Genomic DNA, 17518 nt, shown 5'->3' on the forward strand with positions numbered 1-17518 from the left:
AGCCCCTGACAGCCGGGCACGTCAGACATCGTATTTTGAGAAGCTGTAGCCCATCTGCGGCACCCACTGACAAAGACTGATCGTTTTCATAGCTGGAGTTCTCCTGTGTTGATTTTTCTGTTTTATCCTGTGTGACTTTCGGGCTGTGGTTGGTTGGGGCTTTTTTTAATAAGAACTGCTGGCTTTATGTTGGCTCATTTGCTGCTGAGTGATAACCTGTGTGAGGGCTTTCATACACTGTTGTATGATACCCAGTATTTTCACTCATTAACCCATGGTTTCATCTTCTGAATGACAGAACCTGGTGTTTGTGGTAGCTGAAGTTAACCTCTCTGGTACCTTGAAGAGTCAGGCAACTGCGACAGGACTTCTTACTTGAATGGTTTGTGACTTTCGTTTTTGTCCACTACCAACCAATAAAGAGTTCAAGCCCCGTTCCAGTGCCTATGGAAGAAACGCCAGTCATGTAGTATTGCAGCTTTTGGTACCCTGGAGGCAGACAAATGCTCATTTCTTTCTTGTACTGATTTGTACCTTGCCTGCTTTTAAAAGGAGAAATATCCTATTGAAAAGTCTGATTCGGTGTAACATATACATTGCATTATATTTGCTTTTCTTTACTACAGCATTATGCAACATTCCTCTTACTTTTTCCATATAGTCTACACAAATTATTTTTACCTGTTCTACGTGTTGGGAAACAGATGGTTCAGGTAGTAAATAACTGGCTTCCCCGGAGCTGTGAAGTTGAATTGTCCCAGGAAGCTCCTCCAGGAACCTTGTATTTACTGGTATATGTCAGTAAGTCTTCACATTAACAAGGCATATGAGCGTTTGTTTCCACCATTTGATTATCAGGTGGTTCAGCCTAAAGAAAAAACTGTATTTAATTATTATTTTCATGCTTTCTTTGGGCTGAAGGCGTAATATTGTGAATATTTCTAAAAAAAACTCTCTAGCCCTGAAAGCCCATGAAAAAGCATTGTAGTAAGACAGAACGTGTTTTTTTTCTTCTTTTAAACAAGAAAACTAGTCTATTTTTGTTGATACTGCTGTTGAGCTGAAAACATTCTAGATTGGTATGTAGTATGCATTATGTTGAATCATCCCAAGGCAATAGTATAAGACAGAATAAGAAAAAAATTCAGCAGTTGACAAAAGTTAGTGCTGCTGGGAAGTGATGATAATATTTCCTGAGAAACAGAGAAATTACGGGATGCTGAAAGCCATGTTCAGTGTATTTAGTTTCATGAATAGTTCAGCTGCCAAACTTCTCAGTGGTGAGGCTTGACACTACAGACTCTTAGAACAACAGAAGAATTCCAAATCATTACTCTGCTGATAGACCTTTCCTTCTTAAAGGCTCTGCAGTACCTGGAAGGCTGATTTATTAAAAAGCTCGCCTAGGCATTGCCGAGATCTCAGTCTCCTGTTAGATCTTCTGTCTGACACAGTTACTTTCAGTAATTTATTTTGAGAGACTCTTTCTTGTATAAATTTTTTATGAGGGTAGATTTAACAAAAAAAATTAAGATTGTTTTGGACAGTGCTTAATATGTTCTGTGACGTTTCTGAAATAATCAAGATAATGTGCTGCATTAAAACACGTGTGACTAGCATTTCTTTTGCCCCCTTGGAAAACGGCTTTGTGTGCTAGCTGACAGCGGGGTGTAAAATCCGAAGTGCTGCTGTAATAGATTTGGGGATGACTTTCTATTGCACCTGGCTCCAGACTCACAGCGAATTAGAAATTACAGTACCATTATTCTTTTGTCACTATGAAAATTTTCAAGCTTCTCCTTGGACCATGCAGGGAAACAGCAGTTTTCAAGCTGTACTCCTATCTGGAGAATGTCACCAGGCTGACACTGCTGGCCTAAATATTTCTGTTCAGAAGTTTCTGAATGTTGTTCAGAAAAATGTATGTCTTCACTTTCTCTTTGGTGTGATTCTCAGTGCATCAGTGTGTAAGCTTTGGAGAGGGTTTGTGTAAGTCTCTAGATAGGGATCAACTCTTTCCCATTCTGCAGAAACAGGTCTATAGAGCAACACTGAGCGTTCTGCACTAAAACATTCCACGGTAATTATGACAGTAATGATGAACTTCATTGCTTAGAAATACCTATGTACACTTTTCTTTTTAGATCTTCTTACATCAGTGCCTTCTTCAGACAGAAGTCATATCTAAGCTAAAGAAGATAAATACACCCTTAGACTCTCTGAAATATGTTTTGTATCTATTTCATTATTGGAAAACTAGATGAGAAGGTTGATTGGGAAAGATGTGCAATGCATGGATTGTTTTTTAATTGGAAAGAAGACTCTTTTCTTTAACCTCTCCGTGACTCATTTTTATGATATGTAAAAATGGAAATAGTATATCTACCTTTATATACATATATACACACACACATACCTGTATAAAAGTGTCACAGGACACTGAGTCCACATAAAGCATTATTATTAAAGTGATGTATTTTGCCATGGACTAGCCATTATTTTATGCAGCCAGTGCACCTCATGCAGTGTGGTAATGAATATTTAAGTGATGTATTTTGGCAAATATAATTAGTACATAGTATGTCAGATAATACTATTTTGTAGGGCAGTGGTTTTTAACCTTTTTGTAGGTGACTGTCACCTACATAACCAATCAAGAAAATTGGATATATGACTGTCATCTATCAGGTTAGACTCCTGGTGAATGGTCCGACTTCTTTGCCTTCGCTTGCATGAGTACGCACCCCACTTTCCCACAACTAGCCCACCCATCTGGTACAAATGCCAAATCTGCCATTTCTTTGGCTCCAGCAATGCTGAGAACAAGCTGATATTCCTGCTGCAAGCAGGCTGATTCGGTCTAGATGCACTTGGACGTCTGCACAGAGAGTCTCAGCACCTCTGGTCTCGGCAGTGTCATGGAGTAGCAGTCGTGCTCTGTGTACACAGCAACAGCTCAGGTCTGGCGGAGTTAATTTGGTGGCTGCTGCTTCGGCCTCCCCTGCGATGAACTCGTGCTACGCAGACAGGGAGGCTTTGCCTGGCTCACACTGCAGCAGTACCTGGTCGCCTTGTAAGCGGTGCAGTGATTTACCTTCAACGCTCCTGCGAAGGATACGGATAAAGACGCTTATAGATAACAAATGTTTCATCTGTAATCGCTCAAGGGTTGCCTCGGAGCAGGATATAGAAACTGTGACAAAATCCTAGACTTTATCCATTAAACCACCTTTCCCCTTTTCTGTGATTGTCTGGATGTTGTGGGTAAGCAATGGGGTATTTTTTGTTTGGTTTTTTGTTGTTTCTTTTTTGCCTCAGCAACATTTAATTTCCTATTCTAATATTGTGCTGAGGAGGTGGCTGCAGTGCATTGGCAGGGACTGATAAGTGACTTACAATTTTATACGACACATTTACTGAATTTTCAGTTTGAAACGTACAGTCTGGGATGACAGCCAGTCATTCAGCCTATTCTTGCCTCAAACACTGTAAAAACACATGGACAAAAGAAGGAACACCTGGCAAATGTTTTGGGTTTACAACAAGAGAGAGAATTAATGATATCCATGGTTATGAGCGAGATAACTTGCTTCTTTACAGCATATATTGAAAACATTTTCAGAACCTTTAGTTTCCATTTAACATTAGGGTCTTGCACAAAGTAATTTAGAGAATTAAAGCAAACAAACAGAAGAACTGAAGCAGATACAGCGTAAAACAGAGTCTATATTGCTGGGAAGGAACCCTGGTCCCACCCTGCCAAACTCAAACGCAGGCTGAAATCCCAGGGTGAAAGCTGGCCGTGGAGACAGCAGCTCCTCGTGACACTGTTATATTCCTGGGTGTTTCGAAGCTTTCTTTTCTTCCTGACTCAGAGTAATGTGATCTGCCTATGAAGATGAATTTAGCTTGGAAGGTGGCCCTGTGGTTCTGTGAAAAACCTGTTACTCATTGTGGTAGCAGATGATGTGGTTTCCTTGAGAAAACAGTGCGGTAGAGTTATCTGAATAAAGAATGAGGAATACTGAAGACGGGGTTTCTAGTGCCGGCTAACAAGGATTTTCTGTGGGTTTACTTTATTCATTTTTTTCTTTCAGTGCATCAGCTTTGTTATCTGTTTGTGTTCAATATTTATATTGTTTAGATGTATGAGGAAATAGCTGCATCATTGTTCATGTCAGAAAAATAGTATATGCCTGGGTTTTTTTTTCTTTTAGTTCTTTTGTGAAAAAGATTGATGAGGAGGTGTTTATATGTCTCTAGCATTTAATTGTGGCACAGAAGCTAAATCAGCACAACTAAGATACAATCTACATTACTTTTTTGAGGTAGTATTGACAAAGAACTGGGATGCAGGGAAGTGATTGCTTTGCTTAGATTAGGGATGCTGCTGATTCTGCTTTGAATTTAATCCCTGAGGTGGGAGATTAACTTGATGTCCTCAGATCGTTGTGCTGCATGGATTTAGCGCATGTGTTAAGTGAGTGTACTAAAGCCTTGGAAGAACTTGAAAAATAATTTGACCATGTTAAAGCAGATCTGAAGTTTCACTTTGTGTAGGAGGAGACATTTGAACTGTGAAAATAGCGGAGAAGTGGTGTCTGAAGCGTGTGCTCGGGAGCACATAGCCATCGCTGCGGTACTTGCACCGCTGTGACAGCCAGTGGCTTTCCCTGGTCCCTGAGGTTGCCAGGCTCGTGCCAGAATAAGGCTGTTGGGATGTAGCGGCACAGGCTCCCGAAGGGTCCTGCCCCCCACATGGCAAGTCCCGTGGCACCTCTGCTGTCACCCTGTCCTGTGCCCAGCCAGGCAGTGGCCACGGGTTGTGCTTGGGGCTGCAGGTCTTTACTCTCTCTTGTGTGTGCAGAAGAAGGGAAGATCATAGGGACAGAATTATGCTCAGGGTTGGTTTTCTAGTGTGTGTTTGTTTTTAAGGAGACAAGTGCTGTTTTGCATCTGTCTTTAGCTGAATTTTACCTCTGTGCTAGCCTGATTGGTTTAATTGTTTTACTGGATAAAAGAATGAACAAAGCAAAATATTCTTTTTTTCTTATTTTTTAGCATTTTGGTTCTGATTAAACCCAAATAAGTGAACTATATAGCTTACGATTACTTCAAATATCATTACTTCTGTAGATCAGACTTTGTGTTCTCAGATTACTTAATTAGAACACAATTTATCCTCACTCAGCTTCTAATTTGGACATTAGAAAGGAGCATTGCTGATATTCTTGACCGCAGTAAGATCTCTTGAAGAATCACGTGTTGATTATATGGTCATCAGGCCCTGATTTTTCAGAAGCGCTCAGCACAATGTGTACTAAAATCCATTAGAATTAGGTATGTTTGTCTATTTGTGAATTTAAATCAGAAATGAAAAAAAAAAAAAGCCAAAACATGGAGGGTACCAGTACTTCCGATTTCCAGTTCTCTGATTTTCATGGCGGTTTTAAGAGACTCCTCCTTCAATCCTAAATGTTTGAGATTGTATAGTGTATTCTAGTGAAACCCCAAATTCATGTAATAATTGAGAAAAGGTGTGATTTCCTCGCTATTTGTCTTCAAACCGATATTGGCAACTGCTATATTAAAAAAAAAAACCCACACAAAACTCTTTCCTGATGTAAAAAGCCAGATGTACTCCATCGAGACGCTTATTGTGTTTAAGCTTCCAAATAATGAAGCAATCAGCAAGGGGCTGCCGATTGTCATATCCTGAGGTACATTGTGCCAGTCCCTTGGGCTGCTGATCTTTCATTACGGGACAAGTGATTTACTTTTCTGAACTTCCGAGCTCAGCACATTTGCAGGTACTGCTGTTGAAGTTTTAATTTAGGCAAAGATGCTCATAAAGAAGTGCTCAGATGTTCAGATGTGAATCCAATTTTATATCCCTGGCAAGTTCAGTGGTGTTCAGCTTCTGCCTTTGATTCATTTAAACAGATTTATGAAGAAGCAGCATACTAAGCTTTTCTCTCTCTCATATGCACATACTCGTATGTGCATGCTCCCTAGTTAGTACTTTTTATGTACACAAGCTTTTATATGTTTTAATGTAAGCTATATCTATATAATGTTGATATCGGTATTTGTTTTATTATTCTATATTTAATGCTACATTCATTTTACGCCAGATTTCTGAGGTTTTGCAGCTGTAGTATACGTCCAGTTACTTCTGCACAGCTTATTTTGTGCGGTACGTTTTATTTACTGTGTGGGAACTGAGTCTTGAGGCAGATTAGATTAATTCGTGGTAACTTGAATTCCGTTCTTGCTTCCTTAATCTTACAGAAATTCTGTTCATTCTTATTGATGTGCAGTTGGCTCACTTACAAGAACAGCCTCTGATTTTGTGGTTGCAAGATTCAGAGTCTTTATATAGGTGGCACTACTGTGACTCTTGGAGCAAAACTTTTTGGTTTATGTGGGTATGACTTTTCCATATTTATCCTCCAAAAGCAAAAGCTATATCAAATGTATGTAGAGAAAATACGAAGCACATGAATCTTCTGAAGTAATTTTTAACACAAGGGTAACATGTTTGTATTTTATCACTCATAAATATCCACTTGCTGAAATCCAGACATGCTTTGTTTAAAGCCAGCACACAGACTAGGCGAGCAATTCCACTTAAGCTTCTGTGCGTGTGGAGATTGTCCAAACACATTTTCTTCCTTCTGTGCCTTGCTCCACATGCTCTTCGGGAATGGCGCAGGACCTAACGTAGGTTGGATGTTTATGTCTTACGAGGTCCAAATGGGCGTTTTAAACGCAAAGTTTGCTGGGCTAAACAGTCTCTGTCAAGCTTATCTAATACATACCTGAGGCAAGGATAGTGAGGTGAGCAGCACATATGATGGCCCTAAAATTCAGGATGTGTTTGTGAAAGGTGTCTTTGTATAAAGCAGTTGACACTACCGTAGGGTGAGCATTCAGGCAACAGACGTTCAAAAAAGATAAGGAAACTTCTGTGCAGATTTAAAACAGCCTGTGAAGGATACAGAATTTATTATCGTTCCATTCCTGAAGTTTCTTGTCACAGGACAACTTGTACTTGCCTCGCGCGGGTCCCAGTGAACCTGTCTGTCTCTTTGTCAGCCGGTGTGTCCCCAGGCCCACGGAAACGCTTCAGAAAATTACCACGCTCTCTCTGAAGAGCTCTGTTCTCTGTCTGTTCCCTGGTTGTGTCGCTGTTAGGAGTCGGTGCTGCCATCGCTCTTCCCTGGGGCGGGCAGTCGGCAGAGCCGTGCCGGGCAGGAGCTGGTCCCGGGGTGCCCAGGACCGGGCCGGACACAACCAGTGCCGCGGCTCGGAGGGCCGTGCCAGCTCGCCCCGCTGACCGCCTGTGTTCGAGCTGCAGTGTCGTGGGCTTTTCCCTACGCTAAAGAGAAGAGAGGGCTACTTCTCCTCTCTTGGATGGCTTAACGTGGGAGTCTGAAATATCCCACTGATCACGAGAGGTGTTTTGAGAAGAGCATTCAGCAGCCTGAAATGATCTCAGTTCCTGGCTGTGTGGCCTGATTCTCAGTTGGAATTAGCCCCCCTTGAACAGTTTGTTGATTTTGTAGGTGGGTTTGGGTTTTGTTTTTTTTTTTTTTAAATATTGGCCTTAATTAACTTACAGTTATTTGATCAGTTCAACAGTTTTTCTATAATTCCTTGTTTCATATAGAAGTAGATCAGCTTAGCTGCAAATGGTTTTGCCTTGTGATGGTTTTTTTTGATTGTTTGATTCATTAAGTACAGAATGTGCTTCAGTTTCTAAAAACAAACACACATCATTATAATTATAATTTTGCTAATATTAATTTTTCTGATTATTGTTCACTAGAAAACTACAAGTTGATATAAAGACTAAAGCATACGGTTCATAATACACTTACAGTGTTTGTTTTCTTTACTCTCTTTCGCTATTTGTATTAGAAGTTATTGTGACATATGGAATTGCACTTAAACTTATTTACCATTCTGCCTTTATGTTTAGAAGTGGCTATGCTAGAATGACACCAACTTATATTTTCTTCTTGTGTGCTTTTTATTTTAATCCATTTGCCTTATTGATTAGAAAAATGTATTGTTATTATCATTGTCAGTACTCAAAGAATGAGAAAAGTGTAAATGCTTTTTTATCTCTAGAAAACATCATCTGTCATTTTTCAATGAAGGAGGCAGAAAAAGTAGCATAATTTTCAGATTTGTTTGTGTGTGTTTGTGGCATTGCTGAAGAGAAAAATACAGGCCAAATCCTGATCACGTGGGAGACCATGAAAGATACTGTCATTGCATTGTTGCTCTCTTTTCATGCTTGGAGTTTAATCTTCTTTCACTGGCACAAATACTGTTTGTTTGAAGCTGATCAGTAAAATAACAGTGAGTGAAAGCAGATCGAGATCTCTGATTAAGTTTTAAGACTGTATTCTTAAAGCTGTATTTAATCCATTAATGTGCATCTCCTTAAAGATCCTAATAGAAACAGAGGAAAAAGTTCCTCTGGGTGGGTGTACTGAATGGTCAAGCTAGATTGCTGTCCTGGCTCCTCCACCGAGAATCCATAAAGAAGTGTTTTTAAATGTAAATAGAGACTGTGCAACCTCGAAACGCTGTTTTAAATCTCTAATCTCTAATGATCACTTATCCGATTGAACCATGTTTTAATACCTCGAGGTCCAAAAGGCACACAGGCGTAGTTTCCTGTTTGTGGGGTTTTGCTTTTTTTCCCAGGCAGTGGTCCCTTGAAAATGCCAGGTACAATACGCATCAACACGCATTTGTGATTTATTTTTCTGTTCTATTTTAGGCCCTTCAAATCATCACAGCCAGTCAACGCTGAGGCCACCTCTCCCTCCTCCTCACAACCATTCACTGTCCCATCACCATTCCTCTGCCAACTCCCTCAACAGGAACTCACTCACTAATCGCCGGAACCAGATCCACGCGCCCGCTCCGGCGCCCAACGACCTGGCCACCACCCCCGAGTCCGTGCAGCTCCAGGACAGCTGGGTGCTCAACAGCAACGTCCCGCTGGAGACCAGGTGGGTGGTGTGGACGGACACCCCAGGGGGATGCACTGTACAGAGAAAACCTTTTGGCTTGTTGGGAGATGGAGTTCAGTTCACTTCATGTCAATGAAGGCTTTGGCCGAGGCAGCATTGGGAGTTATTGGCATTAGAATTCCTACAAGCCTCTGATGCGCTCTGCATTGGAGGACGGACAGGTGGACATATCTCTGTTCACATGTCCCATTTTAAAGCCTTTTATTCCTTTGGCCCATCCTTGCATACACAACTCATGGTATTAGTACAGCATATTTTACTCACAGGCTTAGGGACAACTTACTTAGAATTCACGTTGTCTGTGTTGCGGAAAAATTATACGTTTTGCCTTTCCTGAAATAACAAACAGAGGCTCATTTGAAATTACACATTTTGGGAGATGTTAAGAAACAATCGCAGATTCGAGACTGACAGTACTATAATTTTAATTTATATTTCATCCCGCACGCAACCTTATTTTAATCTCTTCTGTATGTGTTAACAGCTTGATGCCCATGGGGCAAAGAGTTGCATTTAAATGAAAAGGTGCAGCACTTTGGCCTGAAAGATAAATAAATAAAGAAATGCCTGATGTGCTGCCATTCTAAATATTCTGGTTTGTTGTCATTTGGGGTATGGAATGTCAAACATATTTAACTTGCACTTTAAATAGCGGAGCTGGTAGAGCTGATCTCCCAGAATTTAAAATTAGCCATTGCGGTGCTGAAAAAAAGTGATGGGAATGGCAGGGTGTTCTGGCCTGCCCAGAGAGCTGTAAGCACAGCGTACAGGTAGAGGAGCTGGGCTGCTTGTGGCGCTGGCTCGTACTGTGGTGTCAGCTGCTTGGTTCCTGCAGCTTCTGAGAGGTTATGTTTGAATTGCAGCCTTCTGGGGAATTTAATGCTGCTCGACTGGGTTACACCCAGAGTACCTAGGTGTGGTACAGCTACACGGCCCTGCAGTCTCAGCCCAGTCCCTCCCAGAGACTGATTAAAGATTGCCGTCTGGTTTGGAGCTCTGGGCGGAGTCGGTGTAGTTTATGACACCCAGGGTGTTGTTACCCAGCAGTTAATCAGTGGTTGTAGCACCACAGGGAACAAATGAGGCTGAAAGGAGCAGGGAGTCTGTGCCCAGTTTTGGAACGCTCCCAAGGGACTTCATTCACATTGCCCTACTTTGCTCAAGTGCCATCAAGAAGTGGAGGGAATGAAAAGCAAATGCAAATTATCCAAAGCCTGAGATGTCCAAAAAAAGAAAGGAAAGGGATTCTCACTTACTGAAGGTTTGGAGGCAACTTTGGCCAAAAAAACCCCTTAAGAATGAAGCTCTGCTGTTCACTGCTGCTTCTGTGAGAGCATCTGCTACTATTTAGAACTTCATTTTGGCATCCTGGATTTGGTCTTTATCACTAAGAACTACAAGATAAAAATGTTGGTCCTGTTCAGCCCGGGCCAGTTGTTGCTGTGTGGTTCATTGCCCACAGGGTTATAATGTACTTTTAATTCCAGTGTAGAGTAACCCACTACTGTTCCTTGTCTATCTGTTTTCAGATGAAGTTGTTCTTGGGTACAATAGTACCTGAAATATGTCATTGCTAATGGGTTAAGATTTTCCCAGCTTCCCAAACACTTTATAGGGAGGGAATTCCTTTGGGGTATTCACAAAAGGATTCTTTGTCATAATACTGTCGTTCCTGAGAAACAGGACTGGGCGTTTGCCTGGCTGTTTTTCTTTTACTGTCTGATTTTATGCCTATTCCCTGTGTGTGGAGACTATCAATTCCATTGCTACCTTTGGTTCTTCTCCTTTTCTATTTTTTTTAATCATAAAACCTCTGGGAATATATATGTATTCATGCTGATGACAAAAGGTTACTTTATGAATATTGTTATTTTCAGAGGTTGCAAGATACCCGGCCGTTAATTGGCGCTTTTTCATAGATAGGTTTGTCATAGGCAGGCGTTAAGATATTAGAAAACATCCTGACAGGCTTGCTGTGTTCTAAGACTATTCTGGAGATGCTTCAGGATTGATTTTTCTTCTTTTCTGAAGTAACACACCTGACAGGACTTGATGACAAGTTTCATCGCAAGAATATTAACTCAAGATGATGATTTTTTTTCCCCTGGTTTGCAGCGACTTTTGCTGAAATTGATGCCTGCAGAATCATTGGAGACTTTCAGAATTAACCTGTAATTCTTCCACTTTAAAATTGGTATTTCATCTAAATTCATACCAGTAGCCACAAAAACAAATAACACCTTTTTGCTAGCTTTTTAGTTCAGCCTGTATTTTAGAGCTTTACCTTGTTGTGAGACACTGATCCCTCTTATACTGCCTCTTCACAGTGCACTATGCTTGAAGTTTTTTTCTTGTTGTCAGTTTATTAATGTCAGTAGTGGAGTGCTCAGGAGGCAAAGCCAGCACTGACAGCACCCGCTTTATCAGCAGAGAGTTGCACAACTTTTAGTTTTCACCTTTCAGTTGCCTTCAGTAGATTCTGCTCTCGACTGAAAATAATATGCAAGTGGGCACATTACTGATGGTGAAACAAAAAGCAGTACCTGAGCTGCCTGAAGGGAATGCTTTATGTCAGCACTACAAAACTCAGATCACAATTTAGATTCCAGTCGTCTCTTTATCTAACAGTACCAAGCGTTGAAATCAGTGAATAATACAACATGTGTCTGTCTGCGTGTTATATTTTCTGGTGAGAATGTTTTTGCCTTCCTTTCTTTCCTTTGTTATCTTAGGCAGCTCGGGCTAAATTCAGACTGTTTGGAAACAGCACATTTTCCAAATATATCCTTTCTCCACCTCTTGTTTCAATATTGGTGGTTAATCATGTTTGATTTATTTTCTTTGTGATGTAAAGTATGTTTTTACTGCTTGCACATGTTTTCTTGTACCCTCTTCAGGCAACTATACCCCAAGTCTCCATGTACCCTTTGAGGTTTTGTATCTTTTACATAATTATGCTTAGCTGTATTGCAGTAGCTTGTTGCTTTTAGTGGAGTGAAAAGATTGCAAAATGCTTACACAGAGTTGTGAATTACACTTTTTTTTAGAGTCACAGAATGGTTTGGGTTGGAAGGGACATTTAAAGATACCTGTTTCCAACCGCCCTGCCATGGGCAGGAACACCTTCCACCAGATCAGGTTGCTCAAAGCCTCATCCAACCTGACCTCGAACGCTTCCAATGATGTGCGCTTGGTTTTAGTGTGCTTGTTTCTGGTTCAAGGCAAACAAATATGGACTACAGCTTCCCTAGTCCGCTGCTTCTGTGTGGCTGCAACAGGCCCCAAGGTTGGCTATGTAATTGTTCTGTTTTCTTTGAAATAAGGGTCTGTAAAGGAAGGGTTGAAATATCTTTAACTAAGGATGCAGTAATGCATTGCCATAGCATTTTTACGGTGCTATTTTTATGGTTCATTTTTGCAGTACTTAGCTGCTTTACCTTTAGGCTCAGAGGTGCTGTTTAATGCTCTTTAACTTTTATTGTCCTCTTGCAGTCTGTTTCAAACCGTCTCCTCCTCTTCCTTTCCAAAGGGCTGGTTTCTGTGTTTTCCAGTTAAGAGGTGCTCCTTTATTGCTTCTTTAATCATTGCTTTCAAAGAGGATGAATGATGAAAATACTACCTTTGAACATCCCAGTGCGGGTCTCATTACTTCTAGACAACTAGAAAGGCAGCGCTCTGCTTTAAAGCTTGAGATCCTTTGAGGGCACAGGGAGAAAAGTATGGCTTTGCAGGGAAGGTTTGCATCACTCTTCGCACTGTGAGAGTCCCCTCACACAGGGCCGTCTGCAGGCACCCGTCAGAAACGGAATGACTCACAAGTGAGGGTAACAGAAGAGCTTTCATGGATGGGTGTTTGGCTGAGGTTGCCTAATGTACTAATGCCTGTTCTGGTACTTTATATTGATACTAATTTAGCTGGTTCCATTATAATTAATAATACTTAATCCTGGAGAAAAAAAAAAGACAAAATTAAATAGAAATTAGTCTTATTCTTCAGTCTCATAATTAGTCTCATACTTGGAAATATTTTCAGTTCAAATCATTTCGTTGTAAAGATTATTTTGTATTAATGTCTGTAATTTCTTTGAGCTTGCTCACATGGATCTGTTACTAGGCGTCAATAAAGAATGTAACATACTAATGTTTCTCCTGTGTTTCAGGAGAAAGGATGATGGTCACGCTTCTGGTGATTACAGTATCTTGTTTCCTTAGCAGATCTTGTGGGCTCTACTATAAGAGCAGTGGTCCAAATATAGGGTCGTTTAAGCAAAGTTCAGTTTAAAGGTTGAGTAATCTGATAATTAACCTTAAATACTCCCATATTGCTCTTCAGAATATTTGCCTGCTGTCCTGGGTTCAGCTGGGATAGAGTTAATTTTCACAAGGAGCTGGGAGGGGACCCGGCCAGGATAGCTGACCCGAACTAGTCGAGGGGATACTTGGTACCATAGGACGTCATGCTCAGTGTATAACCTGGGGGACCTGGCCGGGGGAGGAGGGGTCGTGGCTCGGGAACGTGCTGGGCAGCAGGTTCTGGGTGGTGAGCAATTGCATTGTGCATCACTTGCTTCGTATATTCTTTTATGTCTTCTCCCCTTGTGTTGTCCTATTAAACTGTCCTCATCTCAACCCATGAGCTTTACCTTTTTCTTCCGATTCTCCTCCCCATCCCACCAGGAGGGGAAGGAGCGAGCGAGCGGCCGCGTGGTGCTGAGTTGCTGGCTGGGCCTAAACCACGACACCTGCTCCGGAGGTTCGAGCTGTATTTCCTGCTGTACCAGTCTGGCTCCAGCACAGTCACTCTGGGCGAGCCTGAGGAGGGAGAGCCAGGACAGAAACGGGAGATTAGGGATGGGGTAGCAACGTGAGCTGTATCCCAGTCTGTACCAGTGCAGAGCATGAACTGAAAATCGTGGGACATGACAGCAGGGAAACCTCTGCGCTCAGTGTTGTTGTAGCTGCAGCCTTCCAGGCGGTGGAGGAGGGAACACGGTGCACAGCAGCTGTGTGGGGCTAGAGCAGTCATGGCAGAAAAGCCAAGAAGAGAGTACATGACGAGTGGGATTTAGTGCTGAGGTTTTGGGTTTGTGTTTTGGGGTTTTTTTGAGAAAGAAATTAAATGTTTGAAATGCTGTTAATACTGAATTCAGATGCTGTACCATGTTAGGGTGTCAAGATCAGCTGCAGAACTCCTGAACTGAATATGTAAACTTGAAGTTTCTGAATGTGTGGAAGTGCCGAGTTACAGCTGCTCGCCACAATTGTCTGCCTATTTTGAATAATGTCTCAATATTTTGATATCTTTATACACCTTGTTGGTTTGCATTTATAAGTTTTGGGTTTTGCAGAGTGAAGAGGCAGCGTGAGTGACTGTACAGGAAGAGGCAGGTACGTTTAGGGTGTTACTGCTTATTTAAAAAAAAAAAATCATCTCAAAGGATGTGATTTAGGTTTCTATTTTTTACTTTTACAAGTAGACTGATAACAAAATTATTTTAGATTTGAGCTTATTATTCTATTATTCTCTATGATTTATAGACGTGAAATAGCACTGTTGCTAGTACTTTTTCTTTTTTTGTTAAGCGAGTGGTTGAATTAAGAGCTAGTGAAGAGCTTACATGTATGCCTTTTAAAATAGAAGTGTTTTGAAGTTATGTTCATTAATTGATGTAGAAAGCTAAAAATGAATGGACCTGCTGAAATGCAAAATGCTGTTGTCATTATCGTCATTACCGGAATAACAAATGTAGGCATTATTGGATTTCATCACTTTGACTGCACTATGCAACATACTGCGCAGATCTTTACAGCAGAAAGAACACGAGTTTTTCCACTTAAGAAAGGAAAGGTCCTATGGTTTGAGCTGAGTGAGCTGCCTAAATCTTCCTGTATCTCCATTATTGATCCTGCTCCCATTTAATGTACACACATATGCAGGGTAACTGTTACATCTTTGGCTATTCCTGTAACTCTTTACTAGCTGTTAACTACTAGTTTTATTGCTGCATTCCTGGAGAATAAGCTATAGTGCAAGGAGGATATGGCTGAATTTAAAGGGTGAAGCACTTATTTACTGGCTAACTCACACGGAAGCTACCTAGGATTTAAGCTGACAGGCTGAGCGAGTGTGCTCAGCACCTGTTGCAGGACACCCAGAATCTCTTGGCCACACAGGCACCGGGCAGGAAGGTCAGGGGTGGCCCCTGTAGCTCCCTGGGGTGGCTGAGCTGCCATGTTCCACCAGCTCCATCACCACCAGCCATTCAACCCACTGCATCCTTGCTAGCCTCCACGGGTTTTCCTCTTCCAGATTTTATGCGCTTCCACGTTGGTGTTCTCCCTCTGAAATTCGTGAGTTACTAATGGTCTCCATCTCCGCAGTCCTTCCTCTCCCCATTTTTTTCACCTTATGTTTCTACAGACTCTCTTGCAGCTCCTTGTCCCGACTCAGCGGCTTTCCGAGCAGCCTGAGCCAAGGCTGTGCTGTCGGGAGGTACCAGGGTCAGGACTGGAACAGGCAGCGAGAGCCCCAGGAGGGTGCTGGAGGGGCGCAGCTTACGTGGGCATTAGAGAGAGAGCAAAGGTTGTAAAAGCTTATCCAACAGTATCTTAATTAACATCTTCCAGATCAAATGCAGGTTGTCTGGTGAAGAGGTATCTGGTACAGAACTAGTGCTGCAGCTGTGGTACAACACACGTTTTGCCTTTTTTTACCTACTCTATGTTCAACCGTGGCTTTGTGAACATCGCTTATTTGTTTTTGTTTAATAATATGACAGATCAGGGTGCCCAAAGGCTGGCACCTGCCTTTTTGTACAACATCCTACCTTCCTGTCAGGCAGCTTTCAATTACTGTGCTTTTGTGTGTCCAACTGTGTCTTTGTTAAGAGCATGGAGATGGCAGTGACAAGCTCATCTGGTACTTAAGGCAACATCGGTGACACTCTGCTTAACACTCTGCATTTTTTTTAGAAGACTGCCTGGGGATGTGAAGTGCCCAGCCTTTAAGGACTTGTGAACCTTTCAAGAGCTGGGAAGCTGGGTGGCTGCTGTGAGGTTCGGAGTTATGTTACAGCGGATAGAAGTGTCCCGTTGGCGTTGATGTATTAATTCTGAATTATTGTTTCTGTGCCTAATAGAGTGTCCTTAGCTCCTGCACCGTGCACATTTAGTTAAAAATTATGTGCAGCAGGCTGAAAAACACTGAAAATAGTGTGTCCTCATGAGGGCTGTCCTCTGCTTGTGACAGGCAGTTGGGTGTGAGGGTGCACATAGGCACACCTGCGTAAAATGGCCAGTTCATTTCTGTAAGTGTGTATTTTAAATAGCTCATCATGGAAAAATGTATCATACTGAGTTTAGTCTGTAGACGTGACATGATTGAGACAATTTCTTGTAACTAAACTATTTAAACACGTGTAAATAACATTTTAAAGCTTTATTGCTAACTTTAGTGCATTTGGGGAATACCAAAGTCCCTGTATTCCGGGCACTAAAAAGGGTAGAGACTTCTCTGCAGTTTTACCATGTCAGAGACCTCTCAGCTGTGTAAACCTGGCTGATAATCCTGTTCTCTGCAAGAAATTGAGAGCAAGAACATGCAATTAAATCTCATTTGGGGAAAGACTGAGAGACCGTTACACAGGTCACCAATGCTTGCACCAGTCTAATGCTCAGAGTTCATTCTTAGCATAAAAGGCATAAGAACCGCTTGTAGTTTTCTGCAATCTTGGTTTCTTTCTGTATGAAAGTTAGAAAAATGCCATAACACTTCACTGTCTGAATTTAGCAGCCACTTTGAGGCTTCCACTGACATAAAATGACTCATGGCCACATTTTTGGAGGACTTAGAAGACTACAAAAGATCTTTTTTTTTTTCCCCCCAATGAAAGCCAGCATGTTATGTTCTATATTGCGTTCATTTTTTCCGCTAAGAATAAATGGCTAGTACAATTATAGACAGATGTGATTTTACCACAGTGTGAAGATATTTTTAAGTCCTAGAACCACTAAATTGAGCTGTTACTGTTCTCTTGGTACGCATATTTTCTTTTTTATTAGTTACTGTTAAAAACCTATGAAAAAAAACTATGAAAAAAGGCAATTTAAGCATTACAACTTTGTTTCTTTTTTCATACAGAATAAGCTTAGGATAGTATGAGGAGACAAAGAAGCAATTTATGTTAGGAAGTATCTTGTTCTTTTCCTTCCTTTCTGTTACAGTTTTTCATCACAAAACCAATTTTTTTTTCTCAGCTGATTCTTGCAGCATGCTGCCATGACAATCTGTCCAGAAAGCAGGAAGAAAAAAAAAAAGATTGTTCTTTCAAAGAATATGGAAGTTAATACAGTCGCTGTCGGATCACTATTCCCTGAACACCAGAGGTCCTTTTGACCTGTGGGGAAAAAAAATGCTATAGAGCGCTCTGAATTAATGAAGAAAGCAAAATATAGCTTTTTCCATT

The 17518-nt window shown here is 41.3% G+C and overlaps 1 protein-coding gene across 3 annotated transcripts in view; it reads left to right on the top strand.

The window, feature by feature from the left end:
• TENM2 (teneurin transmembrane protein 2) overlaps positions 1-17518 on the top strand; it is a 523470-nt gene that overhangs the window by 336200 nt on the left and 169752 nt on the right. For all 3 annotated transcript variants that reach the window (XM_068417288.1, XM_068417289.1, XM_068417290.1), the window contains one exon: positions 8798-9032. In XM_068417288.1, the coding sequence (XP_068273389.1) occupies positions 8798-9032 (235 nt within the window). The remainder of the gene's footprint in view (positions 1-8797; positions 9033-17518) is intronic.

This window comes from Nyctibius grandis, chromosome 22, assembly GCF_013368605.1.
Source record: "Nyctibius grandis isolate bNycGra1 chromosome 22, bNycGra1.pri, whole genome shotgun sequence".
NCBI classification, from domain to species: domain Eukaryota; kingdom Metazoa; phylum Chordata; class Aves; order Nyctibiiformes; family Nyctibiidae; genus Nyctibius; species Nyctibius grandis.